Consider the following 23,737-nt stretch of genomic DNA (forward strand, 5'->3'; position numbering starts at 1 on the left):
AATACAGTTACATCATTTTGTTCTAGTACTTCAGGTTTTTCTTGAAGTAAATTAAATATATACTTAAACACAGTTGGTATGGCTCTGACGACGTTTAGACGTTGAAAATTAAAATATGATGTACCCAGTGCTTCTTCGTCTGTAATAATAATATTCTTTATTGTAAACTAAAATATAAACAAACACAGTAATTCGCTAAAAGGTGTACAAAGGCGATTTTTTTCAGACACCTTTTGGGCACATGATACAACATAGTAGCAGCAGTTAAGTAACGAACAAAGGTAACCAAAAAACAAACAAATAAAAATGTAACAGCGTTAAACAAATTAAATAAATATTTTTAGAAAGATATATAACACATTTTTTTTACCCATTTAGGTCAGTAACACGAGCGTACGAACGTCTCAACGAATTGTAAGCGATTACCGCAGCTTGTAGACGCCGGCAAACACCAGACGTATCGCAGGCGTGTTGCTGACTTTAGCAATCTCCCCCAGGAGCTCTGTTCACCTTACTCACCACAGAAACACAATACTGCTTGAAAGCAGAATTATTTAGCTGTGATCTTCTGTAAGGTTGAGGTACTACCCCAGATGGGCTGCTCCAGATTTTGAATGGGATATTTCCTGATTTACCCTACCCCAGGACCTGCTGTGACCTTTTTTTTTTACGTGGGGAAAATCCATATTGGTAACCGGGTACCTGGTAGGGGTTTGTCAGACTCCTACTGACTAAAAAACCACCACGTGTGAGCAGTCGTCCGCCTGTGTGGGGCGAGATGGGGTCGCGCTAGCATTCGCCACCTCACCCCGTAGGACCTGCTGTGACCTACCTCAGCACACCAATCTAGCATATTAACCCTAGACACCTAACCTTCGAACATATCCCTTTTAACCTAACCATTCGTCGATTTGACGAACAGTTTTTGGCGGCGTATAATTTTATAAAAATATGTATTTTCTCGGTAGTTTTAAAAGTTAATAAAGTAAAACATACATTATTTTAGTAAAATAAAACAAAATATTTGTAGTTTGGTAAGAAAATATTTATTTTATACTAAAGTTACAAAACACTAGACTTTTTGAGATCAATGATGAAGACAATTACCTACAAATAAAATTTAAAAAACATAACAAAAATAGCCTTCTTTTCTTTGGCAAACATAAATTATAATAGTCTTGTTACTTGGTAAAACACAAAAAAACTAATTATTTTGAAGCGCACTGTACACAAAAATCAACTTTATGTTCACCACAAATTGCGGTATTGCATTTTGAGCAGTAACATTTTGTCATGCGCCTTTTTTTGTATGAACATAGGCCACAAATCTTTCTTTTTCTGTTCACAGCCTCGAGTGGCTGAAGATCATTGTTAGATGATGATGGCTGACCTTGACCTTCCTCGATGGACACTCCTAACACATTTTTTATCTTATCCTTCACGTGTCTTGGCATAGTACGAATTTCCAGACGGGTTTTGAGCCACGATTCTACCAGTTGCATATGCAGCTTCTTTATAAAATCACGTCGAGTCATTACTTTTTGTCCTATTACACAAGTATTATGGCAGTAAATTATATAGCTGTTAATACATGATATGTTCAACATACCGTAGAAAACACAGAGTGGCCACCGACTAGTTTTTCTGCTGCAAGACATTACTGAACACATTTGGTCAAACGTATCCACGCCACCTTTTGTACTATTATAAAATTGAACCATGTGAGGTTTCTTTGTGTGGGGGTCAACTGTGCCGTCCTCGTCACACGAAGAAAGTAAGTAAACCATTTTTGATGGTTTTACCTTGTAAGAAAGAAGCGTTAGGGGACCATCGTAACAGAACATCGACGTATTGACGGCTCTTGATCGATAGTTCTTCATTTCTTCAGGGATTTCCTTTTTATTGGCTCGTAAAGTACCTACAAGCGTCATTTTATAAGGTTGCTGGAGTAACTGCTTCGCCAATGGTACTGATGTGAACCAGTTATCCATGGTTACATTCCGGTTTGTACCATGAATACTGCGAGTAAGTTCTTTTACAAAATACTCCCCCAATGGCACACCTCTAGTATTGGTTCCTTTCCCGAGATATGGTGTACTATCAATCATATACCTTGTGCCGCTATCACATAGCATTTCTAACTTAACCCCATATTTCGCAGGTTTATTCGGAATATACATTCTAAACTTACATCTTCCACGGAAAGTCAATAGCTGCTCATCAATGGTGACATTTGTTCCAGGCACATAATTTTGGCGGCATTGAACCATAAGCATCTCCCATAGGTCTCGTATAGGTGTAAAGGGATCGTCCTTTTGTCGTTGCAAGCGGAATGTCTTGTCATCGAAACGCAGACATCGTAGGAGGAAATCGCATCTTTCTTTACTCATGCATGACACATATCTTGAGCCAGAATACTCGGTGTTGAATAATTCATCAAGAGACAGATGATTGTCTTTGAGAGCTGCAGATAAGACTAGAATACCTATGAGAGCTCTAATCTCTTCTTTGGTTGTCTCATTCTGAGTTGATGTATTTTGTTCATAGTTTTGCCTTTTTATTGTAATTTCAGCGTTTGTCCATTTTACAATATCTTCTTGCATCTGATTAGTTATAAAATGTTCAAATAACAGCAGAGGATCCTCTATACCCCTTAGACCACGAGTAGGTCCTCTGGCAACACGCACTATATTTATTGCAGCTGCTCTACTCGAAGTACGACCTTTGCTCGTAGTCCAAACATGACGGGACTGACTTCGAATATTTTGTTGGGGTAAGGTCAAGATAGCTGAATTATTACCTGAACCTTCTTCAGATAGAGTTGAAGGAATTTCTGGCTCCGGTACATTGTCGTTCAGATCAAGCGAAGAAATATTTTCATGGTCGGAAACCTCATCTTGAGCGTCACTTTCTGCATCATCCACCTCTAAATTATCTTCTGTTTCGCTGTTCGATGACTCCTCTAACGCACTGGGATCTTCCTCATCCATTAACAGTTGTGTTATATTATCCTCAGTCAGCCATCGCTTGGAAGCCATGGTAAAAGCTGTAAAAAAGAACAAACACTATAAACAAACGAAAGCAAACACTATAAAAATTTTATACACAAACCCTAACCATTCGTCAAAATGACGACTATTTTCGTAATATTTCGAAAAGAGAAGTACTTACCCGCCAGGCGCGGTCGTCACCCGGAAGAGCTCGACGAATACTGAATTGACAAGTGAAGATTCTGTGATCGGCGCGCGTGGCGAAAAGAAATAGCGATATTAGTGCGGCGTACTCGTCGATTCGACGAAGGTTAGGTGTCTAGGGTTAATTACTTAATAGTATGGTAGTATTTATACATTGATACCTTTGCAGTTAATTTCAGAAGTAATGAACAACACCATTAAAATTATTGGTAATATTTTCATTTTTAATATTATGTTGAGCAAACTCTTCGAAACGAAGCCGTCAGCAAAAAGGTGTCTAAAAACAATTACATGTGCTTGTTTTACAAAACTTGCCTTTTAGCTTCAATTAGAGACAATTACGGTAAAATTATACAATAACCTTACACATATTTTAACTGGCCAAGTGCGAGTCGGACTCGTCGCGCACGAAGGGTTCCGCACGAAGGGTTACCATTATCTATAAAAACGGCAAAAAACAATGTCTGTTGTATAGGAGCCTCCCTCAAATATTTGTTTTATTTTTATTTAATAATTAATTTTTATAATGAATATATAACTAAATATTCTGTGAATATTTCAAGCGTCTACCTATTGCCGTTATCAATTTCGAGCAAAAAGTGCAAAAATTGACGTTTGTTGTATGGGAGCCTCCTTAAATATTTATTTTATTTCGTATTTTTTTTAGGATTTTTTGTTATAGTGGTAACAGAAGTATATCATCTGTGAAAATTTCAACTATCATGGTTCATGAGACACAGCCTGGTGACAGACGGATGGACGGACAGCGGAGTCTTAGCAACAGGGTCTCGTTATACCCTTTGGATATAGAACCCTACAAAAGGAAATGAATAATTATTAATGATAACAATAGTATATTATTACTAAATGCAAAAAATACAGTTATGTTAGGTTTTGATATTACAGTCATATTGTAAAAGCACATTTTAATTTCTAATGATCACGGTGTTTACATAATAAATTTAAAAAAAAAAATATCTTATGACATCACGGTCGTCTGTTCCTATACTAAGTAACAATGCTTATGTCACAGGTAACTGCCGACTGTTATAACGATTTTAGTTTTTTGATAAAAATTTTACACCCAGAAGCAGTCGGGAATCAAAAGAAGAAAGCGGAAGAAAGCCGAGCCAATACAAACTGCGTTAACGGGCTAGTCATTTGTTTTCAGCCGCTAGTCGGAGCCCACATGCACTTTTTGGTTACTAGATGCACCTGGAGCTGAATTTCTAACATGCACGATGATACGAAAATCTCTGAAGAATGTTTTCATTAACTCAACACACATTTGTGATTCCTTTTGGGTTTTAAATATTCGTTATTCGCTTTCGTATTCTTACGTCGTTATATATTAGTGTTTTCTTATTTATTTTAATTTGATATATTTGATATATCCTTTACTTTTGTTTAAAATTTTTGAAGTGATCTTTTTTTTACATTATTTTGCATTAGTATTAATGGGTTAAGTGGTTTTTACTGCAGTAAACGACAAATCCATAATGATAAAACTTCCGTAACAGCCCCTTTTACTTATCTTAACTGCCAGTATTTAAGTTCGAACTCTTTACTATCTGTGTCGCAAAAGAGTTTGTATATATCAGAATTTTGTTAGGAACTTGTTGTTTTTTTTTTAATCTAACAATGGTATCTAGAATTTATTAACGCCTTTTTTAGCTGGCAATAACATCTCTATTTAAATTATTATATTTATTATTATTATATAACTTGAAATAATAAAATTTTAAATCAATAATTGCTTCTTAAATTTATCAATTCCAAATTTGACCACGCGTTATAGCAACGATCACAGCACAGGCTGTTGTGCTGGCGGTTGCAGGTTCGATCGTACGTCGCATACATTTATTGACCATACAGATATTTGCCGTGGTTTGCGTTTGTGCTTGTGACTGTAGTTTCGGACCTCCGGGTTAACCCGAGCTAGGCCTTTGAGTGTTTTGTTTTCACTTCAAAAATATACAATACTATAAATAGTACAATGTACAACCTACAATCTTATTATTTATAGTATTTGCGGTATAAATCATGTCCGCGTGGAATAGTGTCAAATGCTGGCGAAATTTTCCCATTGAATCCCAATACCCAGTACTCTAGACAAAACAGGCACTAAATTTTTTGTAAATAGTGGAAGCTATAAGTGATTGTATTAGTTCAATTATAAGGTACATACAATTTGAATATACTGAATAACTAGCTTTTACCCGCGGCTTTGCTCACATTGAATTTTTTTTTAATAAAGAGTATCCTATGTTACTTCTGTATTAGAGTTAACATAGGATACTTTTTATTACTCGAAAAGTATGTGTACAAAGTTTCATGATGATCGACTAAGCAGTTTCTTTATAATATTACTAGCTGTGCCCACGACTTTAAAAAAAATATTATTTAGTTTTCAGAGTTACAAAATAAATAAATTTCTAAAATAAAAGTCGTAAAGTTACTCCTTATTACATGAGTTATCTGCCAGTAAAAGTCCCTTCAAAGTCGCTGCAGCCTATTCAGAGATTAGCTGAAACAAGCAGACAGACAGACAGATAAAAATTATAAAAAATGTTATTTTGGTATGTTATATTGTATGTACCGTGTATACATCCATATGCATTTAGTAAAAAGCGGCTATTTTAATATTACAAACAGACACTCCAATTTTATTTTTTTGTATAGATTAGGGATATCTAATTTGACAGACGCTGTTTGCCCTGCGAACTATCAAACGTATCAATAAGTTGAAATATTTAATTTTTTTTTTCATTTTAAATTTTTCTTTGAAATTTTCTTAATTGTACTTTGCTCTACAAAATATTGGGAAATTAATTTAAAAAAATTGTCTTAAAGTGGTCAAATCCCTGTCGGTTAGCGTCTTAGCGGTTAGTATAAATTTTACGTTTTTTTTGGCATTCCAGCAAAATCTCTCACTATAATCTTCTGAAAGACCTTGGCCTGACGAGAACTGCAGTAAGTTCTATTTTAGAACGAGTGTCTAAGGCTGCACTAACAGGTTCCTACCAAAGGCTAGGCTAATATTGGCAGGGCGGGAAACTCGAGCAGTGAAGGTGAGCGTTGATGCGCATCTCAAAGGGGACCCCCTTAAGCCTACACCTAGGTCACAAGTCCTGGGAACTGCTCTGAGTTTCTCCTTTTGTCACACGATGGACCAGGTACCCGCACGGTGAATCCATGGAATGTTAAGAACTTTGTCTCTCTATTATTAACAGAATTAAAAAAGAAAGAGTTTCTCAACTCGACTGTATTTTTTGTCGTTTACCTCGAAACTTTTAAACTGTTTACTGGTTTAAAGATGGTGTTTCTCATGCACTTAAACTTAATTCAGATCTGATTAGAGTTTTTATTTATTTGAGTAATCTCTAATAATGGGTATTTAATTATTTATTTTTTCTTCTACCTACGTTGCATTACTGGTCTATGTAATTGCAGTCGATTTTTTAACCGACTTTCAAAAAAGGAGGAGGTTCTCAATTCGTCTGTATTATTTATTTATTTATATGTATGTTACATCAGAACTTTCGACCGGGTAGACCGATTTCGACAAATTTTGTTTTAATCGAAAGGTGGTGTGTGCCAATTGGTCCCATTTAAATTTATTTGAGATCTAACAACTACTTTTCGAGTTATATCTAATAATGCGTTTTTACTTGACGCTTTTTTCGTCGACCTACGTTGTACTATACCGCATAACTTTCTACTGGATGTACCGATTTTGATAATTTTTTTTTGTTAGAAAGGGGATATCTCTAGTTTGGTACCATGATAAGGAAACCAGTATCTGATGATGGGATCCCAGAGAAATCGAGGGAAACTCTCGAAAATCCGCAATAACTTTTTAATGGGTGTACCGATTTTGATAATTTTTAATTTAATTTAAAGCTGATGTTTATCATGTAGTCACATATAAATTTTATCGAGATTTGATAACTACTTTTTGAGTAATCTTTGATAACGCGTAGTTGCTTGACTATTTTTCCGTCGATCTACGTTGTATTACTTGTCGATGTAATTGAAGTCGGTTTTTTTTTCGTTTGCGAGCAAACACAATTATTTGACGTGACAACGACTAATAAATCGATGAATGCTGGCTGCATGCACGAAAAAGGATGACCCATTGTCCCGATATGCTCATTGGCCTATACGTCCGAGTAGATGTTTTGTTATGACCTTGTCACGTTTTTAAACTATCTTCCGTAAACCAACCCAATAATTTCATCCATTGTTTATCTGTGAAATCGTTGCAGTGCCTTGAATACAAACCTCATCAATATGAGATTCATTCAATTCAAATTGAAATTACAGATCCATTTAAATGATTATGATACCAACGATACGGAAGTTGTTATCGGCAATTTGCAAATTGGATCTAGACATAAACAGCTTTAGTACAAATTGAATCTTAATTAATAAAAGTGCTTAATTGTACTTTCAAATTGCGTTTATTACAGGTAATAATAAAAGCTATAATGAGGAGCCTTGCGTCAGTAAATTACTCTAATTCAGCTGAACTTGAAAACATTTTTGTCTTTCAATCTTTCGAGAAATATTTGCTGAATTTCAGTATTGATTTGACTTTTATATTGATTTTGATTTTAATTTTGATTTAATGGGATTTATTTGTGTAGTTAGTTACAGTTTATTGAATCTAATATAGATTAAGAAAAAATATAACTAACAAAAAATGATGTCTCCAATAAATGTTTATTATTATTATTATTACAACAGCAACAACAGCAACGCGCTTGTAATGCTCCTGGGACCGTACGCTTATTTGGCACCTTAATAATAAAAACAATTTTGTTTGCTCGCAAACGAAAAAAAAACTGACTTTAATTACATCGACAAGTAATACAACGAATGTAGACAAATAAAACAGTCAAGTATATACGCGTCATCAAAGATTACTAAAAAATTAGTCATCAAATCTCGATCAAAATTAAATGAGATCACATTACAAACATTCACGTTCGAATAAAACAAGAGTTATCGAAACCGGTACGCCCAATTAAATGTCGCGAAGTAGATAACAACGTAGGTCTACGTAAAAATAATCAAGTAAATACGCATTATTAAATATAACTCAAAAACTAGTGGTCAGATCTCAATTAAATTGAAACGGGACCACATGACAAACACCACCTTTTAACGAAAAAAGAGTAATCGCAATTGCTCTACCCAGTAACAAGTTCAGTGATAACATACATTAAAAAAAATAGTCGAATTGAGAACCTCCTCTTTTTTTGAAGTCAGTTAAATATAGCAGGTTCGAAGGAAATAATCAGCGAATAATTTATATTGTCTTCAGCGTCTTCGGTGCGACAAAGCCAATACTGCGGTCACCAACCCGCCTGCCCAGCGTGGTGACTATGGGCAAAACACATGAGTTCACGTTATTTTTGGCGTAAACTTGTGGAGGCCTATGTCCAGCAGTGAACTGTATAGGCTGTTATGATGAACTTATATTGAGTGAATCTAACCATAAATGAACGTTTGCAGGCGAGAGGAAACAAATGAGTTTTTATCTAAAAGGATATAGAGATATAAGTGAAAGGACAAATTTAACGGATTTTATCTTTGTGATAGTGGGAGTAGGGTCAGTAATCTCTTCAGCTTATCGCAGTATACTGTTGGACATAGACCTCCACAAGTACGCGCAAAAAATGGCGTGGCCTCATGTGTGTTGCCCATAGTGAACACGCTGGGCAGGCAGGTTGGTGACCGCAGTCAGTACGTACTCTTAGTATTCCAAGCGTTCATAAAAACAACATATATCGTCTTATTCAATATACATATGTTCGATTTTTTGGTAAAACTGATTAAACTATTTTTTTAAAGTACGTGCAGTTAATAAAAATGCTCTTAACCGCTGTCACATTAACTCAAGTATATAAAACGATCGCTACTTCAATCAGTTGTAAGTTTACATAAAAATCCTACGATGAAAACTCTTTTAAAAATAATATTAATACTAATAACATTTTCAATGACAAAATGCGAGAAAAAAATAGAAAATAAGATGAATCCGGTAGTTCTTACAACCGCTGCGTCGATGGAAGATGGAGATGGTAAAACTTTTGTCGATGTCATGGGAGTAATGATAGACTGCAATGATACCTTTCGTGTCGAAATGCGTAAGTATGCACTAAAGGCTTCTTAGTCGTTGTATTTTGTTATTGGATTTTACTCCTTAGTAAACGATATACGCTTCAGTTAGTAATATCCAACTGCTGGGAATAGGCCTCTTTCTCCAAGTAGAAGAAAGGTCGAAGCATAATCCACCACGCTGCTCCACTGCGGGTTGACGAATATATTCCCTTCTATGAGTATCGATCGCTATCAGGTGTACATGATAACAACCGGGACGACGGCTTAACGTGCTCTCCGAGGCACAGTGAGGAGACTCACAAGGACTGCACAAACACACAAACTACCGTGAACATCTGTATGGTCAATACAAATGTTTGTCATGCGTGGAGATTGAATCCGAAACCGCCAGCACAACAGCCGCAACCCAGTGCTGTGACCGTTGCGCCAAGTCGTCGTCAATAAAAGCCAAATACTATTCCGTCCGAGCTTGCTCAAAGGGAACACATGACAAGCACAAACTTTCGGATATATTCCCTTTTATGAGTAACGATTGCTGTCAGGCGTCTAGGTTAACAACCAGGACAGGAGTCGAAGGTGATGCACACTTTTCATTACTTAAATTTGATATTGTATTTTAAAATTTATCTGCAATATTAATGATTTGATTTTGTCTCTAGTGTTTGTAGGTTTTACTTTGTAGTCGCACTGATGTGACACTATCTTTAACGACTACAAAAAGGAGGAGGTGCTCAATTTGACTGTATTTCTCATAACTTTTTAATGGCAACACTGATTTTTTTTTTAATTTAAATTTAATCGAGCTCTGAGTAGTACTTTTTTAACTATCCCTAATAATGCGTATTTAAATGACTTCAATGACGTCACAACATTTTTATTTGATTACTTGTTAATGTTAATTGAAGAGTTTTTTTTAAACACAAAAAGAAACATTTTTTTTTAACTCAAATAGCAGCAGTAAAAGACAGTTTTTTTATTACAGCATATTTAGATAGTTTCAACAAGAGCGGCAGTTTTCCAGACGAAACGGACAGAACACCTAAGGTATACATTCTTAGTCATTTTACTATTTATATCATTATTGTACATTTATATGTAAAAAAATAAGACGTTAATATTAAAAAAAAACATTTTTTTTTATATAAAAAAGTCAAATCTGCTGTGTATGTATATCTAACCTTTCGAGAACTGGCTCTTGCGCTAACATTTGTATGGGTCATTCAGATGTTTGTCGTGATCAGAGCGTTTGTGCTTGTTTATTGTGTGTGTTTCCGGACCCCCGACACCCGACACAGGAGCAAATCTTAGCGGGGGCTGTTGAGTGTGAGGCGTTTTTATTTATTTATAACATTCGTTTTGTAGTGTTTTATGCGGTGCGTTTTGGAAAAAGTGGAGGTTGTCTCCGAAGACGGTCAGTTTGATGTGAACCGCACAGCTGAAGTGTTTCCACAGATCAGAGACGTTCCTCAGGAGGAAATTATTGAAATGGCAACACCGTGTGCGGAGAGATGTAAGAATTTATTTATTTCATAAGAACTACTAACAGAATTACTACCAAAACTTTTGCACTTTTTTTTTACTTTTTTAAAATTTGTATTGAGTATTCGTACAATTTCTCTTAGAGGAAATTATAGTATGAGCTTTAGACAAACAAGTTATGTGATTATTGTAAAAATTATATGAAATAAATTTTTTTGTCTTTGTTTTAGCGGAAAGTTGTAAATGCGAAAGATCATACCAATACATGAAATGTCTTCTAGAAAAAGTCATAGATAAATATGACACAACATAGTACAAAAAAAAACAAAAAATTAAATGAGTGAGGATATAAAACCGACTTTGGCTTACGTTCAATCAAATATGTTACAAATATAGATCGAGTAACGACTAATATTAAAAATAAAAATAAGTATGTATGTCAGTTCCGACGCCCGACTAGAGTTTACTTCTTAAAAAAGGTTACTGTGAAATTTCATAATTGTGTTTGCTCGCAAACGAAAAAAAGACCAACTTCAATTACATCGACAAGTAATACAACGTTTATAGATGAAAAATCGGTCAAGTAATTACGCGTTACCAAAGATAACTCAAAAAATAGTTATGAAATCTCAATTAAATTTAAATAGCACCACAAGACAAACATCAACTTTCGAGTAACACAAGGATCATTAAAATCGGACACCCAATAAAAAGTTATGCGGTAAAATACAACGTAGATCCATGAAAATACGCATTATTAGATATTTAACTCAAAAAGTACTTGTTAGATCTCAATTCAATTTAATGGGACCTCATGACATGCAACACGTTTTCACTCCCCCAATTTTTAACAGACTTCCAAAAAAGGAGGAGGTTCTCAATTCGACTGTATTTTTTTTAATGTATGTTACTTCAGAACTTTTGACTGGGTGGACCGATTTCGACAAAAAAAATTTTAATCGAAAGGTGTTGTGTTTCATTTGTTCCCATTTAAATTTATTTGAGATCTAACAAGTACTTTTCGAGTTATATCTGATAATGAGTTTTTACTTGACGCTTTTTTCGTCGATCTACGTTGTATTAAACCGCATAACTTTCTATTGGATGTACCGATTTTGATAATTTTTAATTTAAGCAAAAGCTGATGTTTATCATGTGGTCACATATAAATTTTATCGAGATCTGATAACTACTTTTTGAGTAATCTTTGATAACGCGTAGTTACTTGACTATTTTTTCGTCGATCTACGTTGTATTACTACGATGTAACTGAAGTCGTTTTTTTTTCGTTTGCGAACAAACACAATTATTCATACTGCGCTAACATCATTTCTTCTTCTTTTTTTGTGTTGTATTTTTTTATGTTAAAAAATAATAAATTGCTTAAAAACTTTTTGAGCGGCCAAATTTTTTTTTCTTTCGTAAGGAGTAAACTTCGAAAATTCTATGATTGATGTAGTTGTATAATCAAACGAACTGTGAGTTTTAATTAATACCACAAATTAGTTGCGTGACCGCGGCACATACACAGCAACTTGGTAAATCTTCTGTTTTATATCTTATCTGTATTAGTGTTAGATACCAGAAAAATATAAAAATAAGCACTTGTATTAAAATGATATACATCATCAATTTGTTTTGTTATTTTTTTTTTTTACCAATTAATCTTCCTTAATCCCCACATTGAAATTACATTTGAATGAAAAACATAATTGTGTTGAGTCGAAAACTAAAAAAGCAGACTTCAATTACATCGACAAGTAATACAACGTAGGGACACGAAAAAATAGATCTCGATAAAATTTTAATGAGATTACGTAACAAGCATTAGCTTTCGATTAAAGTAAGAATCATCAAAATCGGTTAACCCAGTAAAAAGGTATGCGGTATAATACTACGTAGATAGTATATAGTCAAGTAAATACGCATTATTACATATAACTCGAATAATACTTGTCAGATCTCAATTAAATTTAAATGTGACCACATAACACGCAACACGTTTCGGTAGGAAATCGGTCAACCCAGTCAAAAGTTCCTAGGTAACACACATATAAAAAAACGACGCTATAATCAAAAACATGGCGCCTCCACCTATAAACCTATCTCTACCTAACTCGAACCTATTTCGCGATTCATCGTCTTTGCTAATGAAATTGTTGTAGGCGCTTGGGTGCAAACAACCACTTCAAAACCAAGTACCAGTGGTCGTTTTATGTCCAATTTTTTTACTGTACAGGATCATTTCATTCATAAATAAGTATATATCTATACACTCGGACAATATAACTTAATTGCATTTGATTTACTGCGAAAATAACAAGGCACTTAATTTCTGTCTATTAGATTCATATCAGCATAGATTTTATTTTGTTTTATCAATATGGACGGTTAATAGAGGATAAAAATGGCGGGAATGTGATTTAAGTGCTATAAAATAAAAATAAGATATTATTAGTTATTTTATATTATTTTATTACATAAGTCATGTTTAGAATAATAATAACGTAAAAAAGAGACATTTAAAAAAAAATCAATTCCTTTGTAAGTGGTAATGTTCGTTGAAAATTTTAATTGTGTTTGGTTTTATCTCCAAATAAGCTTTGCCATATTGACCCGACCCATCCGGTTTGCGGTTCTCTGAAATGAATAAAAAAAAAATAGCTTAATAATGTAGGTCTAGGCGTTTTAAAATCGAGTATCAAGTTTTGTTGAATAGGGTACACAGTACACAGTAGGAAACATATGGCTCAATATTTAGACCAGTCCGACTGAGGAAGTCCCTCAAATTTACAGGCGATTAAAGTTAGATAGTACTGCTCTCAAGCAATGTTGTGTTCCTGTGGTGAGTAAGGTGATCAGTGCTCCTGAGGAGATCTCATCTTAATTCTCTATTACAACAACTGAACTTGTTTTTTTTTACTTTAAGTGAAAAATAATATGCAATGCCTCCATATTTGTTACGTATTTCAATAATTGAATGATTCATCGATGGTAGCTTTACTTTTACAAAATAATAATTTATAATTATTTAATGTTTTAATTTGTAAAATGACGATTCGAAAGTGCTCTTGGGGCCTGTTTGAATACAGCGGTTTTTGATTTTGATTTTTGATTATTTTAACGATAAGACCGAAATACGTGTACATTTTTTATATTTTGTTAGTGTTTTATTGTTTTTTTTTTTTTGGTGTATAATAAAGAATATTTGTATTGTAATATTTTTGTGTTGTATGGATATTTTAAAATTAATTGTATTACTTACTCCTTTTTACAGTTGTACATGTTGTTAATTTTTTTCACGTCACTACGGCTCAATCCTTCTCGCTGCCCGAGTTTCACTCCGCCGACCTTTAAGACAGTAATTACATTATTTTAAACATATTGTTATATTTTTTTATCATAATGGGTGAATAACAAGGGTACGGCCCGCGTGATGGTGAGTTGGTGCTGTAGCTTATGGACGCTTTACAGAAGCATTATATCCCTGGCTCTTCTCAGGAGCTCTGGTTACCTTACTCACCACATCACACATCACTCACCACATCACACATCACTCACCACATCACACATCACTCACCACACAATCATTTATGGTCTTGTGCAAGGTTAAAGGGTTTCTCCAGTCGGGATGCTCCAGGTTTTGATCAGGATATTTCTTGCTGTGTCTTATTTCAATAAAACATCACAGTTAAATTTACTTATTTTTCTAAGTCTGTTGGCGCGTTTGGGAAAAATGATGAGATAAATTTTTACGATGCGCGCGCACACCGTCACAAAAATCGACACCCAGAAGTTAGCTAGTCAACGAAGAAGAAGTTAAAACATGAAGTTAGCCAGCCAATGAAGTATAACTTCTTACTTGCAAACAAAAGTACACACACACTATTCTTAAATAAAATAATATTATTTCATTTATTTTTATAAACACAAGCACATAGACCACGACTAACCTCTATATGGCCAATACAAATGTTTGCTATGAGCGGGCCTCGGACCCGCGACATTGTTAATTAATAAATTGCTATAAAATAGTGTTGAAAATTGGAATTATTTACCTTAGGTTCAATGGTTTTTTTAGAATTTTTAGAAAAAGCGTATTCAGAATAATGCATTACACTGTTGTAGTCGTACGGTATGCCAAAGTCATTTTCGCGTTTGGGATCCTCTTTTCTAAAATTAATTTCGGAACCTGAAACAAGAATTAAATAAATATAATATTTATTTTATATAAAACTAGCTGTACCCGCGACTTCGTCCGCGTGGAATTTAAAAAAAATATTTTTAAGTTCGAAGAGTTACAAAACAAATAAATTTCGAAATTAAAAGTAGCCTAAGTTGTACTTTGTTGCTTTTTTAATTTTTAAGTCGTTTAAAATAATCATTAAAATCGGTATACCCAGTAAAAAGTTGTAAGGTAAGTAACACATGTATAAAAAAAACCATTGACTTGAGAACATCCTCCATTTTTAAAATGATTAAAAGGAGATCAAAATGAAAGATAGTTTACGTAATATTTTACTAAGGCATAGTTACCACTTTTGATGTTATTATAGTTGACTGTGACAAAGTCGTCTCGCTCTGGGCGACTCTGTTCGTGCATAAATCCAACTGCGTGTAACAATTCATGCAGGACTGTCCCTATCTTAGACACACAGCCTGGGGACTGCAGGTTCACTTCTTGACGACCACCTGCAAAATTATTAAATTAACATTGAATTATGAAAACTGTTTAGATTTTTTCCAAACTACAAGAATGGCAAACAAACATATAGTCCGCTTGATGATTAGCAGTTGCCGTAAATTATAGATGCCTGGAATATCTTGATCATCGCGATTACGTTCACGACCTTAGCCCTGTCAGAGCGCATCCTCAGAAGTTCTGGTCACTTTTCTCGGCACAGGAACACAACACTGCTTGAAATCAGTGCTATTTAACTGTGATCTTCAGTAAGGTTGAGGAACTTCACCAGTCTGGCTGCATTTGAGCAATATATTTCCTGCTGTGCCCTAACTCAATGATCATCATCACTTCAGCCTGATACAGTCCACTGCCGGACATAGGCCTCCAAGAGTTCGCAAACATGGCGTGAACTCATGTGTTTTGCCCATAGTCACCACGGTGGGCCCAGGTTTGTGACCGCAGGGCTGGCTTTGTCACACCGAAGACACTACTGCCCGTCTTCGGTGTGACAAAGCTTGTATTTCAAAGGCAGCAGTTGGATGGTTATCCCGCCATTGGTCGGCTTTTTAAGTTCTAAAGTGGTAGTAGAACTGTGTTACCCTTAGTCGCCTCTTACGACACCCACGGGAAGAGTGGGGGTGGCTATATTCTTACTGCCGTAACCACACAGCAATGATATGTAGGTATAATAACTCAGTTTTTTTTTTGTTTTTTTTTTTTGTTTTGTTGTGTTTTTTGTTTGTCTGTTTGCAGCAATACTTGTGTTTTTGTTACAGTTTTAATATCTCTAATACGTTTTATAACATTTTAAATCAACTTATTAGAATAAATAATTACCAAGTCGGCCGACACTGGACCAACAGCCAGTGTTCGCGCTCTTTATAACAATGTAATCAGTCTGACCACTGTAGGGGACGAAGCGAAGACAGGTTAGTCTGTGGTAGTCAGCTATCGCCTTCATTATCGTGTCACGTTGTTGTTGATCTGTAAATAATTAACAATTGCTACCGACAATTTCTATTTCGATGGCATTCAAAGCCGTTGTTATGTTCTCAATTCTCACTAAGAGACACCTTCATTATGGAATATTAAGCCTCGTCGTGAGCCCTTTATTCCAAGACTAAGCCTCAATGCTCTGTGATGGAATATCTTATCATCTGGTGACGTTATCAAGAATAACTAACGGTTATTTATTATACATTTTAAATAGTTATGTCAACTGATTATAACCTTCTTATATAGAAGAAATGAAATCAAACGTACTGTATCGTCCTTCAATGACGTAAGGGATTATTCCTCTTGGCCACCGCGACGCATGGTCCCGCACGCCGTTCCTGGTGTACTTAGGAATAAGTATGTCACCTTCTGCATACTCTCCAGTTTCTTCAGGGTTCATGAGAGAAGATTCCGTCCATGCTGCGAGAGCTTCACCTACACAAACGATTATACACAAATTAACCTAAACCAGTTCATGACCCGGTTAACTTCACACCATATGTTTTTAACATGCTATTTTTTAATATATATTTATTTATGTCGTTATGAATGTATTCGTGAATATGACGACCTTTTTTAATGAAATCTTGTCTTGACAATAAAGTATGCAGAAAAAAAAAGTAAGCAATCTCCTGCAGTCGTCCAAAATTCCTGCGGGTAGATACAATTCATTGTGTTATTCAAAATCAAATTCAAAAACAACTTTATTCAAACAAGCTTTAGAAGCACCTTTGAATCGTTAGTTAACAAATGAAAATTTTAAATTGATTATTATTGTTACATTTTTTATATATATATTTATACTAAGATTATATAGCTGAAAAGTTCGTTTTTATAAACACGCTAATTTCAGGAACTACAAATTAGAATTGAAAAATTCTTTTTTGTGTTGAACAGCCTTTACTGAGCAAGGCCTTTTTTGCTAAAATTAATACGTATGAAACCACCGGGCAAAGGTATTAATTAGGTAAAGGCAAAATATATATTTTATAAAATCTCTATAACTATACGCGTAAGTAAGAGTGTATGAAAATTTAAAAAGAGGAATCAGTACATTATATACATTTGGTTAATTATAATTTTAAAAATAACTATTATTTTCAACGCGAATTGAAAATATGTAATGTAAAGGTAAGAACAAAACAAAATAAAAAATTATTTCATTAAAGTAAGCTTTAAAAGTACTTTTGAATCATCGTTTCGCAAATTTAAATAACATTTATTTTAATTATTTATATAAAGCCAAAGTGAAGCTACCACCGATTCGGAATGAAGAATTGGCAAGAAACTCCGCAGTTACTGCTTAAAACGATGTGCTTAATCATAAAATTAGTACAATGAAAAACACCGCAACTAAATATATACATATTTATCATAAATATATTCCAAAATATTTTTTAATAAAAAAAACTATAAATTAACATGAAAAATTATATAAAAGAAAAACTTTAAAACTTGTCAATATGATCTACTTTACAAAAATTGACTGGAACATGTTAAGTTTAAGATGATTATAAAATTGTCTGCACATATTTTGATTTTATTTCAAGTGATTTGAATCTTGAATCTAACAGGTCAAGAGCTCGCGGGGGCTAACCTTCATCTTTTTATAATAGCTGAAAATTTCTCAACGCATGTTCACAGAAGTTCAAAGAAGCTATGGCCAAATGCGAAGTTTAACTCATATTTGCTTTAGCAGATACAAGGTATCAAAGGCGTACAAAGTTTTTTCGTATTCGCACATACGGCGAACCTAAATATTTGTCTGGTCAGGGGTTGAAAGTGTCTAAATTATTCGGGTAACGGGGAATATTTTCCAATAGCTACCTAAGTAACATGTATGAAATTTAGCGTATTGTTTGATGTGATTTCTGATACTACTTCGAGCAAAATAAATATTATAATACGCTTTATGGAATGACAAAAGTTAGTTTTCATTTTGTACGCCTTTGCTACCTGGTACTGCCTAAGGTACTATGAGTTATACTTCATATTTGGCCATTACTTATACTTTTATTGGCAGAATGCGCTGAGAACTTTTCAGCTTTTATAAAATGAGGAAGGTGGTGATATTGAGCTATAATTTGTTTCTAATATGTAGTTTTGAAATGGAAAAAGTCTTACCGCTTTCATTTTTTGGAGTACCAAACGCCTGCGGTTGTAAATTACTGAGATCTATAACATCACTGTCGTCTATACTGTTATCAATATAATCAGTAACTTCATCGTCACTAACTGGAAGACCGTTAATGGCATTTAACAAAATTAAATTTAAAAATAAATACATTGTTGCCATTTTATACAAAATGTTTTTTTTTTTTTTTATAAATGAAAACCTTTTTTTGTATTCTAGTCAATGTACCAGGCGATCACGAGTCACAAGGAGGTGTGAAAAAAAGAAATTAATTTGTCCCATTTATATCAAATGGTGTTTGTCGTCTGAAGTTCATTACACCTTTCTGATAAAGGATGTTCGTTACATGTACTCTGATAACGAATGCCTTGAAGCTTGTTTTTTATGTGTCTTAGTGTTTTGATAGTAGATCGGTAATATTTATTTAGTAATCTTTCCGGTTGTTTCGGAAAACGGAATTAATTTTATCCATGATATCATTTATATTTTCACATTATACACGGAAACGCCTTGATTAGTGTATTTTTAAGAAAATTTACTAATTTTGCATTTTTTATTTTATAAATAAATTAAAAGAAATAACTTTAAATGTGACGCTAAAAGTTATATCATTAAAAATTATTTTATACAGTTGAAAAAAAAAGTATTGCTTTAAAAGTATTGCACGCAAGTGAAAGTCAAGAATAATTAAAAACAGCTATTAATATCGCCTTATCGAAAATACGTTAAGATTTAAATGTAACCATTTACAAAACACAAACATAATTATATAAAAAAGTGTGTGTGTGCAATTCACACACGGCAGAAGTGAAGCTACTGAGAAGTCGTAATTAGGCCTTTGAAATTCGTTCTATTGACGATAATCACCGTCTCGTGAAAGAGGTCGTAAGCGCTTCCCATACATTTATGTTTTTTTTAACGTGACACATTTTCATTTCATCGAATTTCAAATCACAACGATTCCAAAAAGGTTTCACTACAAAAAATTGTGCAAACACAGTCGATAAGTAACGCTAGTATTGCGCGAGAATTACATCATATAATGTTTGCGAACGAAATAATTTTTATCATAATACGGAAACACATTTCATAACATTTACCACGCTACCAGTAACGTTGACAGATGACAGCAGTGTCTGCCGGATGTGAATTTAAATGGGTAACATTTATTTATCCGTTTTCATGACTTGTGTTAGTTAAATATTTTGAAAATATACCACTGAGATAAAAAAAAATTAAAAATTTTGCGATTTAAGAAATAAAAATGATAACACCTTCAAATTAGTCTAGGTCAATCAAATATAAGTTACAGATGTCTGTTACCCCAATAAGCGCTTATGCTTCAGCCTGTAATATTCCACTGCTGGGTATAGGCCTCTTTCCCCATGTAGGAGAAGGATCAGAGCTTAATCCACCACGCTGCTCCAATGTGGGTTGGCGGATATATTCCCTTCTATGAGTGACGATCGCTATCAGGTGTACATGATAACAATCGGGACCGACGGCTTAACGTGCTCTCCAAGGCATGGTGGGAAATCCCATAAGGACTGCACAAACACCCAGATTACGGCAAACATCTGTATAGCCAATATAAATGTTTGTCATGTGCGGTGTCACCCGCAACCGCCAGTTCAACAGCCACAAACCAGTGCTGTGACCATTGCGCCGACTCGTCGTCAATAAAAGCCAAATACTATTCCGTCTGAGGTCGGTCAAACTTAAATGGGAACACATGACAAGCACAAAGTTTCGGATATAAGAAGAAACATCAAAATTAGATCATAAAAAATATAGTCGGATTAAGAACTCTCTCCTTTTTTTTCTAAGTTGGTCAATATGTACGTTATTGTACGAGTAAGTGAATCAACGAATTAATTAGTCTGTGAACGTCTCACCGCTGGGCTAATTACCTGCTCTCAAAATGGAAAAAGGATGAGGCGTGTACTTTGCACACCGTTAGATAGAACATTTTAGAATCATATTAATCTTAACCTTGTACAACTACCATGTTCTTGCAAATAAATTAATATATTATTACTAGCTGTGCCCGCGATTTCGTCTGCGTGGAATTTAACAAAAAAGTTATTGTTCAGTTCGTTGAGTGATAAAATAAATAAATTTCTGAAATAAAAGCAGTCTAAGTTACCCTTTACTATATCAGGTATCTGCCAGGGAAAGTCCCGTCAAAATCGGTTCTGTAGTTTCAGAAATTAGGAACAAACAGACAGACAGACAAAAATTGTAAAAAATGCTATTTTGGTATATGTACCGTGTACATCTATATGCAATTAGTAAAACTCGGTTATTTTAATATTACAAACAGACACTCCAATTTTATTTAGATGTATAGATGGTTAAAATGATATAGAAAGTGATTATTTTTTGGGAATAATTCTTTTAAAGATTAAAAATATTATCTTTTATTCCTAAAAAACACATTTAAAACTTATAAATCCTATTAACTATTTCTGAATAATAACGCCATTAGTACATAATAGTTGGTTTTGTATAGGGGACCCCTATTTTTGTAGCTATCTAGTTTTATGTGACATATCTTTTATTTAACTTAATTAGACAAGGCTCACTATCTTAAAGAAGTCAGCATAAAATAATTTAACGAGGCAATTGACTTTTACACACAACGGAAATGGCGAAATAAAATGGTTTACGTAAATGTCTAAGCTTACAAGCTGCGTATCAATACTAATACTATAAAGCTGAAGAGTTTGTTTGTATGTTTATAATAATAATAATTCTTTATTTACAATTCCGCCGTAGTCTGGGTGTTTGTGCAGTCCTTATGGGACTTCCCACCATGCCTCGGAGAGCACGTTAAGCCGTCGGTCCCGGTGGTAATCATGTACACGTGATAGCGATCGTTACTCGTAGTACCGCGCATTAGAGTAGTGGTGGATTATGCTCTGACCCTTCTTTTACATGGAGAAAGAGGACTATGCCCAGGCTGAAGCAAATAATAACTAATAATACCCATCATATTTCGTCCTATCTTTTTTTAGGTTGGTCTTCTCCCACCCTGGCCTTCTATACATCGTGTAAAAGGCAAATATTCGAAATATATTTTGGCTAAACTTTTTTTACACATCCCTAGTACGTATTTTTTGGCTCTTCTCAGGGTGTCGTTTAAGGCAAATATACAGACGGCCCTTTCTCCCTGATTTAAGATGGTTATTGTCCCCTATGAATATCTGCAGAATTTATCTAGATCCATTTGTTTCATTTTATTTTATTTTAGTTAAAGATTATATGTACGTTTCATTTACTAAGGTTAAAGAAAGGTACAAAAGTATACAACACTATATTTCAAAATATGGCGCCTTCACGTCCAACGAATCTATTCAGCGATGCGTCGTCTTTGCTAATAAAATTGATGTAGGCGCTGTCGTTTTTTGTCGTAATGTCGTTTTATATTCAAAACTCTTAAGAAGTAGAACTTCTTACGCAGTGTCGGAATAAATTAAAAGTGAATTAATTGAATGTAAACGTGTCCATTGAACCATTTCGGCATGCGGCTTAAAGGTTTGATTAGTTTTACAATTCTGGGACATTTTACCTTGACTTTTCACAAATAGCTATTAAAAGAGTTCGTACAATAATTATCTTTTTCTCTTTATTAAATTTAGGCTTAAAAAAGTGAAATGGTATAATTTCTTAATAAATAATCGTTTATTTTAAGTGTTATGCTACCTATTACTGGATTCGGAAAGCAAATTCTGCAGAGAATATTATAGGATACTAGATGTGCCCGCGACTTCGTCCGCTTGGAATTCGACAAAAAAGTTATTGTTCAGTTTGCAGAGTTATAAAATAAATAAATTTCTAAAATAAAATTAGCCTAAGTTAATTATTATTACATCGGCTATCTGCCGGAAAATCGGTCCAGTTTCAGAGATTAGCCAGAACAAACAGACAGCCAGACAGACAGACAAAAATTATAAAAATATTATTTTGGTATATGTGACGTGTATATATCCATGTGCATTTAGTTAAAAGCGTTTATTTTAATATTACAAACGGACACTTAAATTTTACTTATTTGTAAAGATATTTATTTATAAGTGTTAACTGATACTTATCTGCTTGTCTTGCTTTTTAGTTAAAATTTAAATATCACACATTGAAAAATAATAATAAAATCTTTTTTTAATTTATTATTTAGTTTATAGTATACTAGATTTACCCGCGGCTTCGCTCGCATTGAATTTTTTTTAATAAAAAGCATCCTATGTTACTTCTAATACCTCCAAAAACATGTGTACAAAGTTTCATGATGATCGATTTAGTAGTTCTCGTATGAAAGCGTTAGAAACAAACTTATATTCACATTTATAATATTAAATAATATTGATTAGAGAAGTTCTAAAGAACCACAAATATATTATGGATAAATCATAAATATAGTTACAGAATGTGTCCAGTAGGCAGACATAGCTACTAAGCATTTTTTTATGGATTCTTCAATAATTTAATTAATTTAACTTATTAATTAATAGCTTATTTTTAAATTAATTAATTAATTAATTAATTAATTAAGCTTATTATTCGGTGCAGGATTACATAGTTGATAAAGATGTGTGGACTTAGTGACGCTGTATTTTATGCAACATGTTACTAATTTTGTACTAAAACATAGTTTATATATTATTTTTCAAAAGAGTAACTGCGGAGTTTCTTGCCGATTCTTCTCTCCAGAATCTACATTTATTTTTAAAGTTTTACTTTGTAAAATAACGATTCGAAAGTGCTCTTGGGGCCTATTTGAATAAAGTTGTTTTTGATTTTGCTTTTTTAATTTATTTATGTTTCTTCTTGACTTGAAAATATAAAATGAAATAATAAATTTTCTATTGCTAATCCTTCGTCCTACGTTAACGTCTATTCTGTGATAAGATATTGCAAATAATATCTTGCGTATATAAGATAATTCATACAATTTGTGTTAGTTTGTGCCGTGGCAGTGTTAAATGGGCCGGTTATCCTCAAACGAATTATGAAGCGAGCAACGGGCTTTTTTATATTGCTGTCTTTCTTGGGACTATCGATGCAGGTAATTTTATATTTATATAAAAAATCTTAGTTCATGATAAGATATTAAGGAAGTTT

At 33.8% G+C, this 23,737-nt stretch overlaps 2 protein-coding genes and 2 long non-coding RNA genes across 4 annotated transcripts; 2 read left to right on the plus strand and 2 right to left on the minus strand.

The window, feature by feature from the left end:
• Window positions 1-2,949: 2,949 nt before the first annotated feature.
• On the minus strand, window positions 2,950-3,305 carry LOC123663556. The gene is made up of 2 exons (XR_006744680.1): window positions 3,172-3,305; window positions 2,950-3,046 (listed from the first exon to the last, which is right to left on the minus strand). It is a non-coding gene; the product is annotated as an uncharacterized LOC123663556 (long non-coding RNA).
• Window positions 3,306-9,156: 5,851 nt separating this feature from the next.
• LOC123663531 (general odorant-binding protein 84a-like) lies at window positions 9,157-11,115 on the plus strand. Its single transcript, XM_045598207.1, has 4 exons — window positions 9,157-9,349; window positions 10,306-10,367; window positions 10,686-10,833; window positions 11,033-11,115. The coding sequence occupies exons 1-4, from the start codon at window positions 9,157-9,159 to the stop codon at window positions 11,113-11,115; spliced, it is 486 nt and encodes a 161-aa protein (XP_045454163.1).
• Window positions 11,116-13,361: 2,246 nt separating this feature from the next.
• On the minus strand, window positions 13,362-18,745 carry LOC123663582 (zinc metalloproteinase nas-13-like; the record flags this gene model as incomplete). Its single annotated transcript, XM_045598253.1, has 7 exons — window positions 13,362-13,442; window positions 14,068-14,153; window positions 14,861-14,994; window positions 15,339-15,494; window positions 16,324-16,470; window positions 16,750-16,917; window positions 18,607-18,745. Coding segments are annotated over 7 exons (900 nt in total), but the record flags the coding sequence as incomplete, so codon positions are not given.
• A 1,959-nt stretch (window positions 18,746-20,704) lies between these two features.
• On the plus strand, window positions 20,705-22,956 carry LOC123663166. The gene is made up of 3 exons (XR_006744622.1): window positions 20,705-20,969; window positions 21,521-21,522; window positions 22,941-22,956. It is a non-coding gene; the product is annotated as an uncharacterized LOC123663166 (long non-coding RNA).
• The last annotated feature ends 781 nt before the right edge of the window (window positions 22,957-23,737 follow it).

This window comes from Melitaea cinxia, chromosome 20 (assembly GCF_905220565.1).
Source record: "Melitaea cinxia chromosome 20, ilMelCinx1.1, whole genome shotgun sequence".
NCBI classification, from domain to species: Eukaryota; Metazoa; Arthropoda; class Insecta; order Lepidoptera; family Nymphalidae; genus Melitaea; species Melitaea cinxia.